We start from the raw sequence: 19,826 nt of genomic DNA, 5'->3' as shown, positions 1-19,826 counted from the left end.
TCTAATGAGCCGTCAACACGTTTAGCACCAATTCAATTAACTTTTACATGACTTTATGTCCACGTCAGATCCTGATCACCTTCTGAATGTGTGCAGATGTGGTGAGTAGAAACGTCTTCTGAGACCTGTCCTTCATGTGGGAGACATCCGGTTATATAAAGCGTTCAACAGTTACCTCATCCATTTAGTCTAATCCCGTCCACTGTCCATTCAGTCGAAGTGGATCTCGGGGTGGCGTTAATAGTTTTGTCTTTCCTGAGAGGAGAATGAAGAGCTTTGTTTGACATCACTTTAATGACATTACAGCCTGATAATCCCACTGGCAGGGCTTAAAAGTTCAGCGGGATCCTGTTGTTCCTCTCGTAAGCCTGCTGGTGATGTAACGAGTCCTCAGTCAGTCTGTGGACCAGACACAGGACTCAGGTCCTCCAGTTAAAGGTTCAGTCACACAGCAAGAGTCCTGCCCTCAAAACGTTGGATTTCAGTTGAAGTGCGAGTCACAGAACAGGTGAAGGACTGACCTGAAGTCAGTCTTAGAAGGTTCTTATTACTAACTCCAGGCTGATCATTTAAAACAGGAGGTAAAATGTGTCCGGTGTAAGAAAATAAGGCGTTAAAGTCTCATTTACTGACTAACGAGGTTTTTTTTTCATATAACTTGCATCAAATTTTAGGAGCTCGTTTTGTTTTTTATTTTCAACATTATTAGCCGACAGATAAATGAAAAAAGATTAATTTACAAAATGTGTCATGGTACTCAGCACTGTCTTTATTTTTTAACTATTTCTTTGGAATATTTTGGATGGAAAGCACAGATTGTGAAGCAGTTTCCTCCAGCTGCTCTCACACTTGACCTCTCATTACAGGAGCTGCTGATCACTTCTGCTTGGAGAAGACTTAAAGGTATCCATGGCAACGCGATGAGCCGGTCCAGCTCTTCCTGTTGTCTTCCTGTGTCCACAGCACAGGCCTAAAACTCAGGCATATTTCTGTTACGGCTGGCACGAGCTGACGAGTCTTGTGTGGCAGGTGCAGATTAATATGTAAGCCTGTTAAAGGTTACCTCACCTGGAGCACAACGCTGCGACCATCACAGCCTGTGGCCCGGGACTTACGGTTCAAGTGTGAAGACAATCTGCAACGCTTTGGCATTTACTGCAACGGGTTTAAAAGCTTTAACAAATGGCTCTCTTGATAAATCACTGATTTGAAATACGCATGCGCCGCGGTGTCACCTTTGATCCCCATGGTTTTAACAGGGTTAAGGGAAAATGAAAAATATCTCTAGGTGATGTTTATACTCCTGGTTTGGATTAACTTAGAGGGTTTCGTATTCGGTTAAAGGCTCGTTTCTGCCGCATACTGAACAGGAGTATTTTTATCTCCATCGCTTTACATAAATCTGTTTTCACATCAGAACACAGTAAAACACGCACAGGGTTCAGGTGACTGAACACCTTTCGCATCCTTCATTAGAAAGCGACGCAGCGGCCCAGTGGAGATGCATGGCGCAGCAGCAGCAGCAGCAGTCGGAGTCAGGCTCAGACTCCATCAATGAGCACCTGTGACGCTGCCGGCCCCTCCCCTCGCCTCTCTGCGTGGACGGAAGGTCCCAGACACGGTAACCTGTCCAGACCCCGGCGAGCCGTCGACAGGAGAGTCACCGCAGAGCTCCTAGAGCGCAGAGTCTCTCGGTAAGTCTCAGTCCGTCTCCGGGACATGACCGACTCAAAACCACAGCTGTTTAATGTGTGGGTGCTGTTGTTTGTTTGTTTGCTTGCTTGTTTGTTTGTTTGCCTGTGTATCCCGGTCGGAATGTGGCTGCTTTTAAATGCTTCTGTGACAAAACATTTCACGAGCTGCTGAGTCCATGCGTGGGGTCTCCGTGGCCCAGGTTCGGTCTGCACGCGTGATGAGCCTCTTTGCCGCAGAGTCAGAGGTCTTTCCGCGGGTGCCGCAGCAGGAGGTTCTGCGTGTCCGTCAGGTCCCGTCAGATCATCCGGGCTCTTTGCCTTCTGTCAGCGTTGGCGTCTTTGCGGTAACGAAAACGCGTGGCTCGACTGAGAAGCAGCTCTCGGCGGGTTTGTCGGTTTCCTTGCCTGAGTCACTGCTGCTTAACGACAACACAGCGCGGCTGTGAGAGAAGTGATGGCTGCAGGAGAAGCCGGGGTGAACCTCAGGACGCGCGCCGTTTGGATGCGTTAACGCACAGGTGTGATGTCTCCAATGTGCTGCGCTGCAGCGTGTGACTGAATGTGGACATGAAAACGGGGGTTGATTCAACCCCCCAGGCAGTATGCTCACTGTTTGGTGCATTTTGTGACGGGTATTCTGTTTTTAAAGTTATTTGTCTGAGGTTTGATACCTGAGACAAGGTCAGGTCTGCAGATCGAGTGTTACCCAAATCCCTTATGTAAGAGCAAAGAGGGCAGGAAACCAATGTGGGTGACCTGCTCATTTAAAGTGTTCCTAATCCTTCTCAGTGCCTTCAGTTTTATTGGATTACGTCATTATTCGAGACTTTCTAATCCCTGTAGATGTTTTATTAATTGCCCAAAGACAAGGATTTTTTCCTTAACAAAACCAAAAATCTAAACATCTTCGCTGGACGATGATCACAGTGGAGCTACTTTAGTGACAATTCCATGAAGTGTACGTTTTCTGTCAAATCCAGAAAAAAGAAATCGAGGCAAAAGATTGATTGTATTTCTCTTCTGATTGCCACATAAAAAAACCATATTGACAATATTGATGAGTCTTTTTCCACAGCCTGCGGTGCCATCTGGCCCGTCCTGGTCCTGTTTGACACCCTCCTGTGTGCTAGTTACAGCAGGGATTAGTGCGCTAACCTTTTGTGTGCCAGACAAAGACTCATGTCTGTCTCACCTGCTCGTCCTCCTGCAGACAGTCTGAGCAGCGCAGCAGACACGTCAACCTTCAGACCTGCCGTCTCACGACTCCTCAGTAATCCCAAAGGACTTTGTCTCTATGGTTTTGATGATGAGGGAGCCTGGACGTTGAGACGGGATCACTGCGGGACACTGAGGAACTTTGGTGTTGTCGTCCATTCTCAAGTCTTTTCTTTCTCCTTTATTGTGAAAGAACCTCCTGCTGAAGCGTCTGCAGACATGGGTCGCCAGGAGGCCGACTTCGTGTGGAAGAAGAGCACCGAGAACATCCAGGAGGTTTTCGAGTTCATGGAGGAGTTGGGAACGTAAGTACGTTTTATTAACTAACACACAAAGTCCTGAGTCAGCTCACTTTTATTTATGTGTTATCACAAACCCCGATTTTTGTGTTTCATCAAAGAGCTTTACAAACTGTGCAGCAGAAAACACAGTCTGTCCTTAGACCTGAGGTTTGGACAGAAAAAACTTTAACAGGGAAAACTTCAGGACATTCAGTTGATTTTTATTTAAGAAAATCGTTTTCTTTATTGACAAGTTTTCATTTCCAGTTTATCGTATAATTTCTGAGCACGCCTGGGAATATTTTGAGTTGCTGGATGTTTTATTTTAGTGGTACAGAGGACACCTACAGTCAAACTTTTGTCTGGCCTGACTGTACAGACCCTCAACAGGCAGCCTGAGCAGGAGGACAGATTGCTGGATGGACATGAGGACTTTAGTGAGGTCTTCGACAGCGCTGGCTGCTGTAGTCTGATTGTCCTCATGGTGTCTGTCTGAAGTCCATTCACAAAAACAGCACATAGCTAACAATATTTTTATTAAATTACTTTCTCTAAAGTCTCACTGAATTGTGGTTCTCCGGACGTCTGAGCAGAAAGCGTTTACAGCTGCCACAGTCAATTGACTGGTTGATTATTAATGGTTTTCCAACATTTCCAATAAATTAAACAAATAAAATAAAGTGAAATAATTAATCCTAAATATTTACAGGAGTCATTATTTGAAGCCATGAAAGCAGAGAAACTGATGAACTACCAGCTGGTCTGCATTTCTGTTTATTTTTAATCTTCATCGTGTTCACCTGCAGTAATTTTAAATAACAGCCATGTGTGTGATGTTTTGTGCGCACACACACTCAGTCAGCGGATTCTTGTGCTGGTCTGATTTCTGTGAGGTCAGCATTAATTATCAGGCTGGAGGGCAGCAGTCCAATAAACGCTTGAACGCTGCCATTGAGACGTCAGACTGTTGCTGGAAAACAAAGAGGATCTGACGGCTCAAGAGGCTGCTGAGAGGTTTTAGATGAACACATCGGCGGTGATTAGGCTGAAGAGGAGGCCCTGCTCAGTACAGGACTTGATCTAACGTGGAGTCCGATTGCTTTACGTCGATTGCTTTCATTTGCCCAAACACTTTGTGAAACAAGTCCTGTGAACTTTATGGAAACGTGGCTGAAGTACTTGTCACACCTCATCTGAAGTACTGACAATCAAATTCAAGAACGTCTGAACAGCTGATCGTTCTTTTACTTCTCTTGAAGGTGTCAACAAAGCGAACCCTCCGAGCTGTTTTGTCCCTTCCCAGGTAGACCGTATTAGTTTTTTTTTCTTTTGTCCTCCTGTTTCCCTTACGTCAAAAGGAAGGAGAATCCAGAAGGGACAGGAGCTTACATAGGACACCAGTCACAGCCTTTCCCACTGGGCTTCATCACAGATCATGCTAACAACGCTGAAATGGTTTCCTGGCAATCAGGACGCGGTCTCTTCAGCGGTAAATCCCTGAGCACAGCAAATTCATTCTAATCAACATTTTTGAATTACAAGCCTGCAAATTTGAAGTTAGTGCATCAGAGATTTCTGATTGGCCTGAAAAAGAAAAAGGGGATGCTGTCCGACGCTTATGTTCTGGGCCTGATTGATGAAGTCTCTCGAGAGCCAAAACTCAAAGAAAATGAGCTCTGGTAACCACGGAGACCTCAGCTCAGCCATGGGATGTGAAGTGCTGCGTGATGCTGTGCCCCCCGCGCCCTGAGCCGGCTTTAGGCAGTGTGTATGAGTGTGTTACCTTCTGAATGTGACACAATAGACTTATTTAAAATGAAAACAGTTCTGCTTTGTGCTGTTAGAAAAGCACTCCAGCAGGCGTGTGTGTGTGTGTGTGTGTTCATTAGAGTGCGTTCCTTCAGGGTCATCACCTTGCAGACAGAGGGCAGGGTTGTGGTATCCCATGTCTGCCCACAGCCCTTGACACCAGTCTGTGACCTGTCCTGTACTCTGTGTATGAACTTGTTGTTCCCAAAGGATCCCTGCTGCACATGCTCAGTGTCCAGCCTTTGCACCTCGAGCCTTCAGCCCCGCCGCCTTTCCATTGCGTCAGGGATAAAGGGCCTAATCCGCCAGGTAGAACAGCTATTCCCAGACAACTGGAGATAGCATGGACACAGAGCAGCACAGAGCTGAATAATTAGCCTCTGACATGGGAACAGTTAAGCCGCAGTGATCTTCAGCAGATCTTAATTGAACCCCTTGATATTGCTATTTCTGCCGTGTGTTTTTATTTTAGTCCATTGTGTTCTCCAAGAAACCCAGGCAGGTTTCCATCGCGGGGAAAGAGAAACAACATGACGAAACTCAAATAAATCCAGACATGGTTACACAACAGGAGACATTTTGAAATTTAAAGGAACAGTTTACCCAAAAATGAAAATTCGGTCATTATGCTCTCAGCCCCATGAAAGTGAGATGAAGTTTCTTATTCCACAAAGCATCTCTGGTGCTTAACAGCAAAACAGCTGAAGCAGATGGGCACTTGTTTTAAAACATCAAAAAACAACTGAGAAGGAGAATAAGAGCATCTCCTAAAGTGTCAAACTAACTGTCTAACATTTGCCCATACAAACACATACGACTCACAATACCACACGCTGAAGACTGCCAATAAATTCTAATATTTGTTCACATTTGATGCATGAACAAAACTTGAGAAATGGAAGGAGACAAGCAAAAACCATCCCAGAACGACTGAGAAAAACAGAGAGCAGACCCAACAGGAGACTCAAACTCTGTGCTGTCAAGGTCTCCATGTTTTATTAGCATCTGCGATGTTCTAACGAGGCAGAGGACTCATTTCCTCTCAGGGGTGGAGGGGTCTTGGTGTAATTAGTGAGTCCATGATTAATAACTCTGTGTCATGTGTTTGTGTGCTAATTACCAGGGGGGCTTTCTCAGAGGTGTACATGGTGAAGGAGAAGAAGACCGGAAAGCTGTTTGCCATGAAGTGCGTGAAGAAGAAACAGAAAAGAGACCTGAACCTGGAGAATGAGATCACCGTATTGAGAAGGTGAATTTCTACTCGACTTTCGTTTTCGTGTGTGGGCGGGAATCACCCGATCAGCTTCCTCCTCTGGCGGCTGCTCATGTTGAAAATCTCTTGTGGGATTCATCATAATGAAAGCACCTTGTTGTTTTTAACAGGATCAAACATGAGAATGTCGTGGGGATGGAGGATTTCTATGAAAGTCGGTCCCATTACTATCTCGTCATGCAGCTGTGAGTGTTTCAGTCTTCATGTTGTTATTTGAACGAGCCGGTTGGCTAATTTAAATTAAAAAAGAAAAGGGATTTTGACAGCAGTGGTATCCTCCCCTCAGCGTCTCAGGTGGCGAGCTCTTTGACCGGATCCTGGATCGGGGTGTGTACTCAGAGAAGGACGCCAGCCGTGTGATCCAGCAGGTGCTGCAGGCTGTCGGTTACCTGCACCAAAACGGCATCGTGCATCGAGACCTCAAGGTACGAGTCAGTCATGCACTCATACGGGCTCCTGTCCAGTGTCCAGAGGTTATTAAAACTCTAAAACTGGAATTATATTTTAATTCTCTACATATGACAAAATACAATATGTCTGCTGGGTGCTCAAATGTTCCTCACACACATGAATGTGAAATCATTCACTTCATCTGACTCTTGGCAAATAAGTGCATAAGCCTGTTTCCCCCCCCAAAAAAACTGAACTGTTCCTTTAAGCTGAAATCTTGCTCTTTATACTTTGGTATAACTTGTAGAAAGTGTGGTGAAAGTGAAGACCTTTACTCTAAACTCTGGACGTCAGTGTGTGAACAGCTCTTGCGTCTTTGTTCCCGTGCAGCCAGAGAACATCCTGTACTACAGCCAGGACGAGGACGCCAAGATCATGATCAGTGATTTTGGCCTCTCTAAGATGGTAGACAACGACATCATGTCGACCGCTTGTGGCACGCCAGGATATGTAGGTAAGGAAACACTTCTGTCTAATGAATGATTTATGGACACTCACTGAGTAGAGGGCCCCTAATGGGTCACAGAGTTCCAATACGCCCAGACGTGGAAAGCTAAGACAGTACAGACAATATGTTATATTTATACCTGTGTGCTTTTCTGAATACAAACACAATTAGAGTCATAACTGGCACAGGGTTGACGTTTTTTCTCATTTGCAGCTCCTGAGGTTTTGGCACAGAAGCCCTACAGCAAGGCAGTGGACTGCTGGTCTATCGGCGTTATCACCTACATCCTGTGAGTATAAAGCCAAGGTGGATGTGTGCACACCAGAGATTAGCTCCTGGTTTTCCTTTGTCAAGGGGCAAGATTTTCGGATTAGCAGTTAGCATGACACAGTCACCTAAATACAGCATAATGATGCTTCAGTTGAGCCCTAGCACCACCTAGTGAGCATCTACTGTACATACACTATGTAGACAAAAGTATTGGGACATATGACCATTACACTTCCACTCTTCTGTGAAGGCTTTCCACAACATGTTGGAGTGTTTCTGTGGGAATTTGTGCCCATTCATGCAGTAGAGCATTTGTGAGGTCACACACTGATGTTGGACCAAAAGGCCTGGCTCACAATCTCCGTTCCAGTTCATCCCAAAGGTGTTGGATGGGGTTGAGGTCAGGGCTCTGTGTGGGCCAGTCAAGTTCTTCCACACCAAACTCATCCAACCATGTCTTTATGGAGCTTTGCTTTGTGCACTGGGGCACAGTCATGCTGGAATAGAAAAGGGCCTTCAACAAACTGTTGCCACAAAGTTGGAAGCATAGCATTGTCCAAAATGTCTTGGTATGCTGAAGCATTAAGATTTCCCTTCACTGGAAGTCAGGGACCGAGCTCAAACCCTGAGGAACAGCTCCATAACATACCTGAATTCAATAATACAGAGGTGATTCCCAATACTTTTGTCTATATATTACACATACTGTTAACCTGCACACATGAGTACATGAGTATTTCCTTCGTTCCTTTTTCTAACAATGATAAATGCTCGTGTTGCAGGCTCTGTGGATATCCTCCTTTCTATGAAGAAAGCGAGACGAGGCTGTTCTCCAAGATCATGAAGGCGCAGTATGAGTTTGACTCGCCCTTCTGGGATGACATTTCTGAATCTGGTAACTACACAGACATGTTTTACAGCTTGCTGCAGCTGCTTCACCCCCCCAGCGATCAGGCCCAGCCCTAACATGTGTGTCGTGCTCTCATCTCCAGCTAAAGATTTCATCCGTAACATGATGCAGAAGAACCCCAGCATGCGCTACACCACTGACCTTGCGCTCAGACATCCCTGGTGAGTGTCAGTCATCAGCTTTGTAACCCAGATATTAACTATGATCCATTACATTAAACCCTTAAGAGTTAGATCAGTCTTGATTAATTTGGCTTTTGGCTGATGTACTGTGGTTAAAATAACACATAACAATTCAAATGTAGATGATTTTAACATCTTGAAGGCCACATGAATCTGAAAGGTTTAATCACGAATCGGGGTTGCTGTAGTCACAAACAGAATGAGGAACCTTCTCAATCGAGGGGCTGTGATTTATTATAATTCTTCTACACTACAAACTCATACTGACATTCATGAAAACAGGTGTGACGCACATTAGGTAGGAGTGTGTCCCCACAGTGTCGGGTCACACAGACGAGTTCAGGATTAACTTAACCTGTTTTTCAGGATTATTGGAAAGACGGCCCGGAGCCAGGACATCTACTATTCCGTCAGCGTTCAGATCCAGAAGAACTTTGCCAAGACCAAGTGGAAGGTCAGTCCTCACTGATTTCCTGGCTTTGATGTGTTAATCCCATTAAGGACCTGCAGTTTATAGTAGATTAATCAGATGACCACCTAAATCCTTCCTGATTAAGGACAGTTTAATAAGATGCTGTTCTGTAATCAAGGCCACTGATGGCCGATCTTCTAGTGCCAAAGGAGACAAAGTGCACTTGATTGTTCAAAACATTAAAATGACTCATAAACCTAAATCTGCTGTCTCTCAGTCTCAGCCGTGGATTAGCTGTCAACGTGAAGCTGTGTGATGTTTGTAGAGCTCTTTTTGAACCTCCTCTGGATGTTCACTTCACAGCAAGCCTTCAACGCTGCTGTGGCCATCAACCACATGAAGAAGCTGCAGCTGGCCCACTCAGAACTGGTCCTGAGGAGGGCCAGCATCCCAGACATCAAGGTGATCGACGTGTCCTCCCCGACAAAAACCCGCAAGCGTCTCGATCCAGACAAACTTGACCTCAAGTCGGCGGAGATCAGCGGGAATGCACACGGCACCAACCACATGTCCCTGCCCTCGAGCCCCGTCGAGCCGAAGAGCAGCTACCACTCGCTGAAGGCCACGCAGAGTCAGTGCGGCACGCATCACGCGCCCACCATAGCTGAGCAGGGCAAGCACATCTACCACTCAGAGCCCGCCAACCTGAACGGGTTTGTGCAAACTTTATCTGATGTGGTGAATTTTGAATTTCTGATATCAGAGCAGGACTGATGTTTGGTGACTGACGTCTCTCTTTGGTTTGCAGGTACAGTAAAAACCACAAGAGCAAACCTGTGCAGACTGGAGTTTGCTCGGTCATGTGAAGGCTGCATGAAATCCACATGGAGTAAATCTGTTTTACTTGGTAGGTTCAAGTAATAATCAACTGCACAGAAGCACAAGTAATACTTGTGTTTGACCTTTATTAAGCAAGTGTACCAAAGTACCTTCAGTGCCACATAAGTATCTGGTATCTGGATTATGTTATGTATCACATTTGAAGATTTGATATGCTGACATAAATGGCAACACTTTAAGCCCCCCTGTTTAGCATTTATAAAAATGTATAAGATTGAATGAATGTTTTTGACACAGCTGGCCACTTTATTAGGTACACGTGTACTGCAGATGTACTGCAGTCTAACAGAAGAGCTTTCCCATGTGCTCTGCCTTCGTTTGACTTACACATTTTATGTTTTGTGTGGAATTATTAATGTATGTGTTATGTCGAGTAGAACTGAACATTAACTTTGTGAAGGCAGACGTGGCAGAGCTGTTGTTACGTTAGCAGTAACAACCCAGCTGTGGCATAGAGACACATGAGCAAACCATATAGATTGTTCTGTGCATGTTTTGGTTGTGCACGTGTGTGTCTGTCTGTCTCACGCTGGGTGTTTTTCTGCCCTCTGCAGGTCAGTGTTGCTGAACAGCATGCGGTCTGTTTTGTGTCTGCAGGTCCACCTGGAGCTGAGAAGAGGTCGATCCTCTGACGGACCCAAACGGTCCGCACAGTCAGTGGGACATTTTAATTTGGAAAGAGTGCCTATGACGCTTCCTGAGAACCACACAGAAGCACACAAACACACGCTGAAATGCACGAGACTCACTTTAACTCAGATGCACAGGGTGTAGGTAGCAGTTCAGACAGTATTCAGGGGACTCGGAGTCGGCCTGACACAGTCCCTGACCTCTGAGCTCGTGAGGATATTATGACCCCTGGATTTTTATTAGGGGGAATTTGATGCGTCAGAGCACTTTAGTGTCCGGGTCGTTTAGTGTCATTATGCTGTAATGCAGTAGAATATACGAAAAAAGTGCACGCTTACTGCTTTAAATAAGCCATTCTGCAAATATATAAATTATATATGTATCATTTATTCTGCTGAAGTTGTCTCTTATTTTTATTATTTTATGTGTTCATGGTTTATTGTTCTATTTTATTACATTTCGAGTATTTTTTTTTAAAAAAGAAAAAGTAACAATACAGACAATAATAAACAAACAAAAAGCATAATACATGTTCAAAGTGACACATCACTAACAGAGTACACACAGTATATTTATTATTTGCCAAGCATCATGTGTAAACACAGTAAAAAGATGTTTCTCCGCTTCCTCTGAGTGGTTCGTTCCAGCTGTTTGTGACTTTTAACATTTAGCCATCTGCTCTGTGTAAAATGACAAAGTTCCTGTGTAAATAAAGCCTGTGCAGCCTCGTGTTTGTCTTGTTGTCTCTTTCACACCAAACCCTGAATCAGATAAGCTTGAGCCACAGACTGAAGTAATTAATAGCAAATGAGAAGCAAAATTTTGTTAAGCTATTAGAAGTACTATTTAAATTAAACATTAATTGGAGCCAGACCTCAGAGTGTACTGAGAATGAGGCTAAATGTCTGTACAGTACAAGTACAATTACTTATGCAAGTACTCTGAAACATAAATAGAAGATGACCAGGCGATACGCGGACAGAATGATAAAATCTGTTAAAGGCTGATTAATATTTTGATCTTAGTTTTTCTTCATTACAGCCTTTTGGAGATTCTCCTTGGCAGTAATCTTTCTCTCTGTTGCCCACAGCCGTAAAATACAACATACAGTACAAATACACAGCATGAGTACACTTTGGCTCAGTGAGGAAAAACCTCCCACAGCAGAATCAGGAAGAAGCTTAAAAACAAAATGCATGAAACCACAGAAAGGACACAAACATTTAATAAACAATGTCATGTTAATGTTTATATGTGGAGCCAAGTGAAAATTATTATCAATCAATCTGCTAGCTGTAATGTACTCACAGTTTCCATCTTTTCAACCTGATCCTGTGACCTGAGCGGGCGTCCCTGATTAAACGCACCCAGTAAACCAATCAGCAGGCTGCACTCCTGAGGCGGATTAGATGACACATCAGGATTACCGGAAGCAGTTTTCACGCCGAGCAGATGCAAAACAAGCCCATGTGACCGAACTGGAAGCTTTAATCAGAACACACGGACGTGGATCAGAGGCCGGAAATCTCCACCGACGTTATGAAGCGTGTGTTTCGGTGTCATACTCTGTTCTTCCTGTCCTGCGTTCTCGTCGTCGTGGCCTTAAATTTCCATCGCGTGGGTTTGATTCCTTTTAATTGTTTTTCTTTACAAACCCAGTGCATACTCACCCTGTTCTCCCCCGAGTTCCCGCTGAAAGAGTTTACACACACACACACACACACACACGCGCCCAGCTCAGCCCTCCACAGCCGCAGCATGGTGAAGTCCAGTGCGCACACAGGCTGTCCATTCAGGCTGAGGAAGGCGGACATTTGGGGCAAAGGTCTCCAAACAGTCCAACGTTTTCCCAGCAGGGCATCCAAACCGAGCTGCTCAAACAGGAACATTATTGACAGCGTAATGATGGTGATGTTACCAGCCAGGTTTGTGGAAACTCGGGAGAAAGGTTTCCACCACATTTCACCACCGCTGAGCGAAAGTTCAAGATCAGTAAACAGAAACTGCACGATGTGTGTGAGAGTTTTTTTAGTTTTTCTCTTTTTTGTGGAAACTGAGTGAAATCTTCTTTTCCTATTTTGCAATTCTGTGTATTTTGCAATAGAATACGTTGCTGAAGTGACGGACGTTTAGATGAAAACACACACGCACGTGTGTGTGATGTTCCCAGTTGTTTCTTATTGTGTGTTTTTCATCTCCTTCTCTTCCGGTCTCACTTTGTCACGGCGGTAACGCGTCTTGACGCAGGTCGCCTCCCGTCACAGTGCAGCAAATCACGTATTCACGTTGATGTTTGCGGGTAAAATAACGTTTACTGTGTTCACTTTGCTGGTGAACTAAACACAAAAGTACGTTCTGGGATTGGACAAAGAATTTGGCCACATGATGGCTCCTGATGATCAGGATGTGTTGTCTGGTAAACATGAGTGTCTGTACAAAACGTCGGTCCAACAGTCCTTATGAAGATATTGTCATCTGGACCAAAGTTGTAAAGCAAAACAACAACAGCCCAGCTGACCACAACAGTATCATGGGCTGCTGTTGGGCGCTCAGCGTTTATCATCTGGTGTGCGGCTGTTGAAGCAGCATGAAAACGTCTCGTGATGTTGGTTGGTTGTCATCTTCGCCGAGCTGATGGCACACGTCTCTCTGTGACAAAGATCAGACACATTTCACAACTGACTTGCCTGACTTCACTCCCTCGTCTCCCACAGTGAGGGGACGAGGTCAAAGGGCACAAGGTTTCAAACACACACACACACACATTAACCCCCGCAGTGTTCTACTGCCTCGCCGTGAGCTCCGTGATCAGACAGTAAATGTGAGCCAGAGCAGCTCAGGCCTGCATGACTGGGTGGAACCTCTTCTTCTCTTGAACCTTATCTCTCCAGGGTTTGATAAGGGCCATTTGTTCAATAAGGCTACATGTAACGGTACAGCTGTCCAACGGTGCTTTCCAGCCAATAAGTGGGGCTGGCTTTGGTTTCAGATGCTATGATTGGACTCTGTTCAAGCTCTCCTGATGAGGATCAATGTTGATGGCAACAAGCCACGCAACAAGAACCAACCACTCATGTTGGTCAGTGTTCATAACATGCGTAGTATTCGAATGTTTACATGATGCATCCACATTCTGCACTCATGATCACAGACCCCATGTGATGTCACATGCACAGTTTCACCTACAGGGAATATTTGCTTCACTGCTTGCCCTGAAAACCCATGCCCTTTTACCCAAAGCCCTGATCTCCAATGCAGCTGCAGTCGCCTTATGAATATGCATGATGTCACCGCTGTGGGAGTTGCCCTGGTTGGCTCCACTAGTGTTTAAATTTCAGCATGTGCCCTCATCTCTCTGCCTGCGAATGTCTGACCGGGCCGAATCCTGACAAAAAAGTCTGGGGTGTGCTTCAAAGTGAGTATTTGCCCATCAGCATGTTATGTGAGGAATACAAAGATTGATTTCAGGGTTTTGTGTTTGAGTTCGTGTCTCTAACAAAACATGTGTGTACGGTTTCTCCTTTTCCTTGAACAGAAAAACCAAACAACACAATATGGAAACCATTGGCGAAATCATCCCATTTGCTAAGGAGATGCTGAACCAGAGGCCCAGCCGAGGCATCCTGAAGATCTACATGCTCGGCTCCACTCTGGCGATGCTCGGAGTAATTGGCGGACTGGTGGAAACAATTCTCCTGCCATTTGTGGAGGACGAGACTGTTGAGGATACACCAGCAGAGCTGATCATAGAGAGGAAGAAGGAGAAGAAGCAGGTGCTGAAGTCACACACTACCTTGATCCGCCCTGAGGTTGTGGATGTGCTGGAGTCAGTAGTGATTGAAGTCAAGGCTAAACATCTGGTGACTGCTGGGCAGAGAAGCTCAGCCAACCGCTTACATGCTTCTTAAAGAAACTTTCCCCTCTTGATATAAATGGACGTGACACTTACAATGTTGGTGGAAGTGGTGGTAAATTAAATCACCATGTTGAACTGGTCATTTTGTGCTCATTCTTTTGTTTCAGATTTTGTCTAAAACACAACTTGTGCCTGTTGACTGGTGAAAAATGAGATACATAAATGTACTCAAAACTGCAGGGTGCAGTGAGGTCTGGCTGCTGGGCAGCAGAAACTTGTGGATGCGACTTGATGAATGTGTTGGGAAAAAAATGGAATGTGTGTGATTTGATTCGTTTTGCACTCAAATAAAGATATTTTCAGCTGCAAAGTGATTCAGGTCATAATTTTACATTTTGTACCTGTTGCAAGACAGCATTATATTGACTTATGTGTGTCAAATTTATGCTTAATTGACTATTTTCCTGCGTGTTAGTAATGACACAAAAAGCATCCAGACATGTTCCTCTCGTCACATTCTGTGTCTTAGCATCAGAGTCCTCCGTATGATATTCGGTGAGGAAAAATACAGTAAACACATTTAGCAGGTGTAATTCTACCTACCACCACTAGACGGCATCAGTATGCACAGGATGGGTTAAATTCTACATCCGGCCAGGCGACGGAAATGACGACATAAAACTACACCGTGTTTACTAACGGCGGCAGCTAAATAGTTGTCTGAAAAATAACGTTGTTGTTACCAGAGAGTTAAATCAATTTAATCCAGCAAACAGAGTACAAATAATTACAGATGGCGGATCCTGCGGTGGCATCGGGAGGCTCACTGAACGCAGGGACGGTAAGAGAAGCTCCTTAAACTCAGCGTCATGAGCGGGATGTAGCCGGATGCTCGGTGTTTAGCTAACAGTCAAGCCAGCCTCTTGGAAGATAATGTGCCCCAGTGATTATTTAGAAGTTGAAAGAAATACTCTTGATCTGCTGTACGTCTTTCCAGACTGTAAGGTTGGCTGGCTCACCGTCTGTGTCTTTCATTTGTCTGTAAATGCTAACGAGTGCTGTCAGTATAACGTCATGCGCTAGCTACATTTTGGACATTTTGACATCGTGGACATGTTTATGTACAACTTTGTTAACATCATTTACCTGGCAACAATGTGTGTCGCATGTAGTTTATAGTAAATGTGTATTTTTCTTTTTATTTGATAGCCTTAACCTGTGCTAAGGCTGTCAAGGGCGTGCATGTCTGTGTTAATGTCTTATATTCCCATTTAATTTGGTCTGCGTCGTATTCAGTCTCGTGTGTTTCTTTCACGCTGTGATGAACCAGTTTCCACACGTTTCTGACCTCTCTGATGTATTTTTCTCACCTGTCACATCTGTTACTCAATGTTGTGTTTTTCAGCGTGGGAGTGGTAGTAAAGCAGCCTCCAGCCCCGCAGAGAACTACCACCTGGCCCGACGGCGCACCCTGCAGGTGGTCGTCAGTGCCCTCCTGACAGAGTGCGGCTTCGAGAGTGCAGAGAAGGCAGCGGTGGAAACACTCACTGAGATGATGCAGAGCTGTACGTATAAATCCTGAAGAATGAGTAGATCCTCCATCCACTCAGGATGTGGCCATGATGCTCTTTTATTGTGAATCTTATTTGAAACATGTTACACACAACTCACCGTCTTGTGTGCGAGATGTCAAGAAAGTATTTCTCTATGAAAATCTAGAGACAGATTATGGGTCTTAACATCCCCATAAACTCTTCGCCTTGCAATTGAGTTGCAGATGTTTAGCAATCATATCAGGAGGGTAATGAAAACACTCGGTTGAACGTCTCAGAAAACTTGCGTGGAAACATGGATGCAGGTTCCTTTGTTTAAATGTAGTGTAGATCCTTGTGGAGTTCATGCGTTTTCGTTATTGTTGTTTGATGCCCTTTGCTTATTTGTTGGATCAGGATCTGGCCTGATACTGATCTTTATTATGCACAATGGGTATCAGCCATGTGTGATGTGTGAAGTGATCAGCATTAAACGCAGCTTTGTGCTCCACTCATTTGCTGCCATGAGAGCTGATGCATCACTTCCTGCATGTATTTATTACATTTTAATGTAAAAGCAACACTAAACCTTTACTTTAAGTGTTGACATTAATATCTGCTAGCTGGGGGACCAGACTAGACACATGTTGGTTTGTGACGGGCCACACACACACTGATGAAGTCAAGTAGTTTCATACGTGTTTAAGAAAGCTTGAGAAAGCAGAGTGGATTGCAAAATCAGGAGTGATGTTACATGCTGTTCACACAGAAGACAGACAAAAGTAGGAGTGATGCATATGTACTGAGTTGCTGCAGAACTTGTAGCAGCTTTCCTGCTGCTGTATCTGTTACCTTGTATCAGCACTGTGTACTCCACAAATACTGCAAGTTGTATTTGTTGACGATTTCTACAAACAGAAATAGAATCCCATCCTTTATATCTGCAAATTGTTTGTTGTTAAGTAGCAGAGACTCTTTTTTATACCACAATGTTTTTGTCCCTTTTTCAGTTATAACTGAAATAGGTCGGTGTGCTAAAGCTTATTGTGAACACACAGCCAGAAGCATCCCAACCCTGTCGGACACAGTGGTCACACTCATTGAAATGGGTAAGTACAGGAGGACATCAATGTGTGAATTATACACTGCAAACACAAAGTAACACACACAACATGAATTCATCTGTTTGTGTCACTGCAGGTTTCAATGCAGACGCTCTGCCCGTTTATGCCAAGAGGTCACAGAGGATGGTTATAACTGCCCGTGAGTATACACTCCCCTCTCCGCTGTTGCTATGAATTATCTAATCGATTAAGAGTGGTTTCTGCACTTAACTGAGAAGTTACCTCCATGACATGACTGGGAAGTAATTTTCTTTTCTTTTGCCTGGATGGTTTGAATTCCAGCTCCGGTGACGAACCCCCCTGTGACTCCCAAAGCACTCTCAGCCGGACAGAAACGCACACATCCAGCCTACATCCCCAGCCACTTCCCAGAGTTTCCTGACCCTCACACCTACATCAAAACACCTGTGAGTCAGAACCTTTCACTACAGAGCCATAAATAAACCCTGAAATAAGACATTTTTCCTTCACCATCACCAGTAAACTTTGGTAATTCTGCATATGAAGATAAAATGTAATCCATTATCTGTAATGTTGATTCTCCCTGGATCTTATGGGAATCCCCTTTGGTTTCACCACTGCAGACAGGACATAAGGCAGCGACGGCCTTCACTATGTGTACCAGATCAAATCCATGAACTGAGGTGTGTGATGTGAGTTTTCCTTTCTGCACTCAGACGTTCAGAGAGCCTGTGTCAGACTACCAAGTGGTGAGAGAGAAGGCAGCAAGTCAGAGGAGAGACGTGGAGCGAGCACTCACACGCTTCATGGCCAAGACCGGAGAAACTCAGAGCCTCTTCAAAGACGACATCAGCGCCTTCCCGTGTGAGTGATTAAGTTGGCCCGTGTTTCAGAAATCTCTCTTTTACGTACATTCAAGTGTTGTTTTTGCATGAGTTCTAATCCCTGCAACTGCGCTGTCAGTGATCGCAGCACGACCGAGCTCCATTCCGTATCTCAGCGCCCTCCTGCCCTCGGAGCTGGAATTGCAGACCCTGGAGGAGACAGACTCCTCTGAGCAGGACGACCAGACGGACAACGAGAACACAGCAGGAAACATCATCACTGTAAGTCTTCACTTCTTGCTTAGTGTCTGTTTTGCTTCGATCAGAGTCTCTCATTACTTTATTTTTACTTTAAGGGAGCAGACCATATTAGTGCTTGCGTGGGGTTATTACTGGTTTTAGAGGCAGGGAACGAAAATCCCTTGCAGATTAGCAGAGACCACTGCAGCTGAAAGGCTGATGCAGTTTTTTTTTTATTACTGTAATAACAGCATTTCAGAGTGGAAATCTAGTGCTTAGCTAGGACAGTGGCACGATGAGGTCAGTGAGATTTGATCAGGTCCCTTTGTTCCACTACATGTGATTGTCTTATGTAAAGGAAAGCACAGATGCACGCAGACGCCCAAGATACGTAAAATCCTGTGTTCCTGTTCCTGTAATTTTCACCGGAACCGGCAGCAGGATTTAGCAAGATTTCCCAGGAAATACTGGGATCCAAATTCCTGGCACTCAACACTTCTCTTGGTGTTCACATTTGAGCTTTTGTATATTCGCCATGAAATCCTCCAAATCCTCTAAGTGGTGCTTGTAGATCCCCCACATGAAATTGAAGGGGTTGGTTTCATACTTGGAAAGTATTTATTCTCATACCTTTTTTTCCCCTACACCAAGACAGTCTAGTTAATACTCCCAAAATGTCAAAATATTCCTTTAGATGTGATGTGCAGAGTTATGATGGCTCACTTGCATCTTTTCTCCCTTTTTTTTTCTTTCATTCAGGATGATGCAGGAGCTGATAAAGAGAATCCCATACTTCCTCCCAGCGGCGTTGTTCCCTCCACAAAGGCCAGCGAAGACAACATGATTGACAACCCGTACCTCCGGCCGGTCAAGAAACCCAAAGTGAGGAGGAAGAAATGAGTGGGGAGCCACTTGAACCAACAGACTGACGTTTGCCACAGTGGTTGGTGCTTTCAGCAGTCCAGGCTTTGATTCCCTCCTTGCAGAGGAGCGGGACCAGTGGCTACTTTTCCTCAACGCTGGGACCAGTACTGCTGTTGGCTTTTTGTATACTGACTGACCTCGATTGAAGACAACTTGTTTTTGTGTTAACTATCATTTTTCTGAAAGCACTCACTTTGTTTACTCAGTGTGTGTACTGTCAGTAAGCAACACATCACAATGTAACATACAAACCATCCAGGTATCAAGTCATTTTGTGAATAAAAACAACATTTTCTTTTTATTAAGTACAAGACAGTCAACTTTTGATAACTGTTTTCATCTGCTGTTTTGTTTACAGTAAAAGTTCAGGAAAATAATATAATAAAACTGCCATGGTATGTCAGTGTCCTGACATCCGTCAGCTTTTCGGTTAATAAAACAATTGTAAGTAGGACAGCGTGTGCTTCTGTTGCAGTAGCTCCTTTTCCCTTACTGTCCAGCTGAGGAAAAGATCATCGGGACACATGATGAATTTATCTCACCAAACAGAATTCCTATGAGAAGCAGCTGCAGTTTTGGCAGGGACACTGTTACCACTATTTCAACACATTTACCTGTCCGTCAAATGCTTTAATCCACCTAATTTGCTTTTTTTTGCTGGGAGTTATTCAAGAAGATTGATACCACTCATATCTTAGGATGCAGCCAGCCTGGATATCTATCTATCCATCTATGTAGATAGATAGATATAAATAAAAGGTAAAAAAGAAATCCACCACAAAACTCACTGTGTTGAGTGTGAGTGCTGTTTTTCAGGGACTGGGCTCAGTTCCTGAAAAACAGCCCGTCTAAATACTTGTGTCTATAATAGCATAGGTTTCTTTCTTTCCC

The 19,826-nt window shown here is 44.5% G+C and overlaps 3 protein-coding genes across 5 annotated transcripts; all 3 read left to right on the top strand.

Moving 5' to 3' along the window:
- The first annotated feature begins 1,536 nt into the window (after nt 1-1,536).
- On the top strand, nt 1,537-11,205 carry camk1gb (calcium/calmodulin-dependent protein kinase IGb). 3 transcript variants are annotated; one of them, XM_046395662.1, is made up of 13 exons: nt 1,537-1,694; nt 3,103-3,214; nt 6,123-6,248; nt 6,383-6,457; nt 6,559-6,697; nt 7,053-7,176; nt 7,384-7,459; nt 8,223-8,335; nt 8,433-8,511; nt 8,899-8,986; nt 9,308-9,657; nt 9,753-9,851; nt 10,442-11,205. In XM_046395662.1, the coding sequence occupies exons 2-12, from the start codon at nt 3,129-3,131 to the stop codon at nt 9,808-9,810; spliced, it is 1,314 nt and encodes a 437-aa protein (XP_046251618.1). In that variant the 5' UTR covers nt 1,537-1,694; nt 3,103-3,128; the 3' UTR covers nt 9,811-9,851; nt 10,442-11,205. The 3 variants fall into 3 exon arrangements, with proteins under 3 accessions (XP_046251618.1, XP_046251616.1, XP_046251617.1); XM_046395660.1 differs by having other exon boundaries at nt 10,399-11,205; XM_046395661.1 differs by lacking the exon at nt 1,537-1,694 and adding an exon at nt 2,021-2,212 and having other exon boundaries at nt 10,399-11,205.
- Nucleotides 11,206-13,741: 2,536 nt separating this feature from the next.
- g0s2 (G0/G1 switch 2) lies at nt 13,742-14,700 on the top strand. Its single transcript, XM_046395665.1, has 2 exons — nt 13,742-13,889; nt 14,010-14,700. Exon 2 carries the CDS (start codon nt 14,029-14,031, stop codon nt 14,380-14,382), a length of 354 nt encoding a protein of 117 aa, XP_046251621.1. The 5' UTR covers nt 13,742-13,889; nt 14,010-14,028; the 3' UTR covers nt 14,383-14,700.
- A 279-nt stretch (nt 14,701-14,979) lies between these two features.
- On the top strand, nt 14,980-19,241 carry taf8 (TAF8 RNA polymerase II, TATA box binding protein (TBP)-associated factor). Its single transcript, XM_046395664.1, has 8 exons — nt 14,980-15,171; nt 15,736-15,895; nt 16,873-16,971; nt 17,063-17,125; nt 17,269-17,393; nt 17,664-17,811; nt 17,911-18,053; nt 18,771-19,241. Exons 1-8 carry the CDS (start codon nt 15,124-15,126, stop codon nt 18,909-18,911), a joined length of 927 nt encoding a protein of 308 aa, XP_046251620.1. The 5' UTR covers nt 14,980-15,123; the 3' UTR covers nt 18,912-19,241.
- The last annotated feature ends 585 nt before the right edge of the window (nt 19,242-19,826 follow it).

Source organism: Scatophagus argus, chromosome 8 (genome assembly GCF_020382885.2).
Source record: "Scatophagus argus isolate fScaArg1 chromosome 8, fScaArg1.pri, whole genome shotgun sequence".
Lineage (NCBI taxonomy): Eukaryota > Metazoa > Chordata > Actinopteri > Scatophagidae > Scatophagus > Scatophagus argus.
The sequence above is the reverse complement of the archived record's forward strand: the minus strand, read 5'-3'. Positions and strand labels throughout refer to the sequence as shown.

Bases quoted from the DNA above. Each gene is read 5' to 3' on its own strand.
- camk1gb (XM_046395662.1), top strand. From the start codon at position 3,129: ATGGGTCGCCAGGAGGCCGACTTCGTGTGGAAGAAGAGCACCGAGAAC. The intron at 3,215-6,122 runs GTAAGTACGTTT...GCTAATTACCAG, and splicing joins TTCATGGAGGAGTTGGGAAC to GGGGGCTTTCTCAGAGGTGT. The intron at 9,658-9,752 runs GTTTGTGCAAAC...TTTGGTTTGCAG, and splicing joins GAGCCCGCCAACCTGAACGG to GTACAGTAAAAACCACAAGA.
- g0s2 (XM_046395665.1), top strand. From the start codon at position 14,029: ATGGAAACCATTGGCGAAATCATCCCATTTGCTAAGGAGATGCTGAAC.
- taf8 (XM_046395664.1), top strand. From the start codon at position 15,124: ATGGCGGATCCTGCGGTGGCATCGGGAGGCTCACTGAACGCAGGGACG. The intron at 15,896-16,872 runs GTACGTATAAAT...TCCCTTTTTCAG, and splicing joins CACTGAGATGATGCAGAGCT to TTATAACTGAAATAGGTCGG. The intron at 17,126-17,268 runs GTGAGTATACAC...TTTGAATTCCAG, and splicing joins GAGGATGGTTATAACTGCCC to CTCCGGTGACGAACCCCCCT.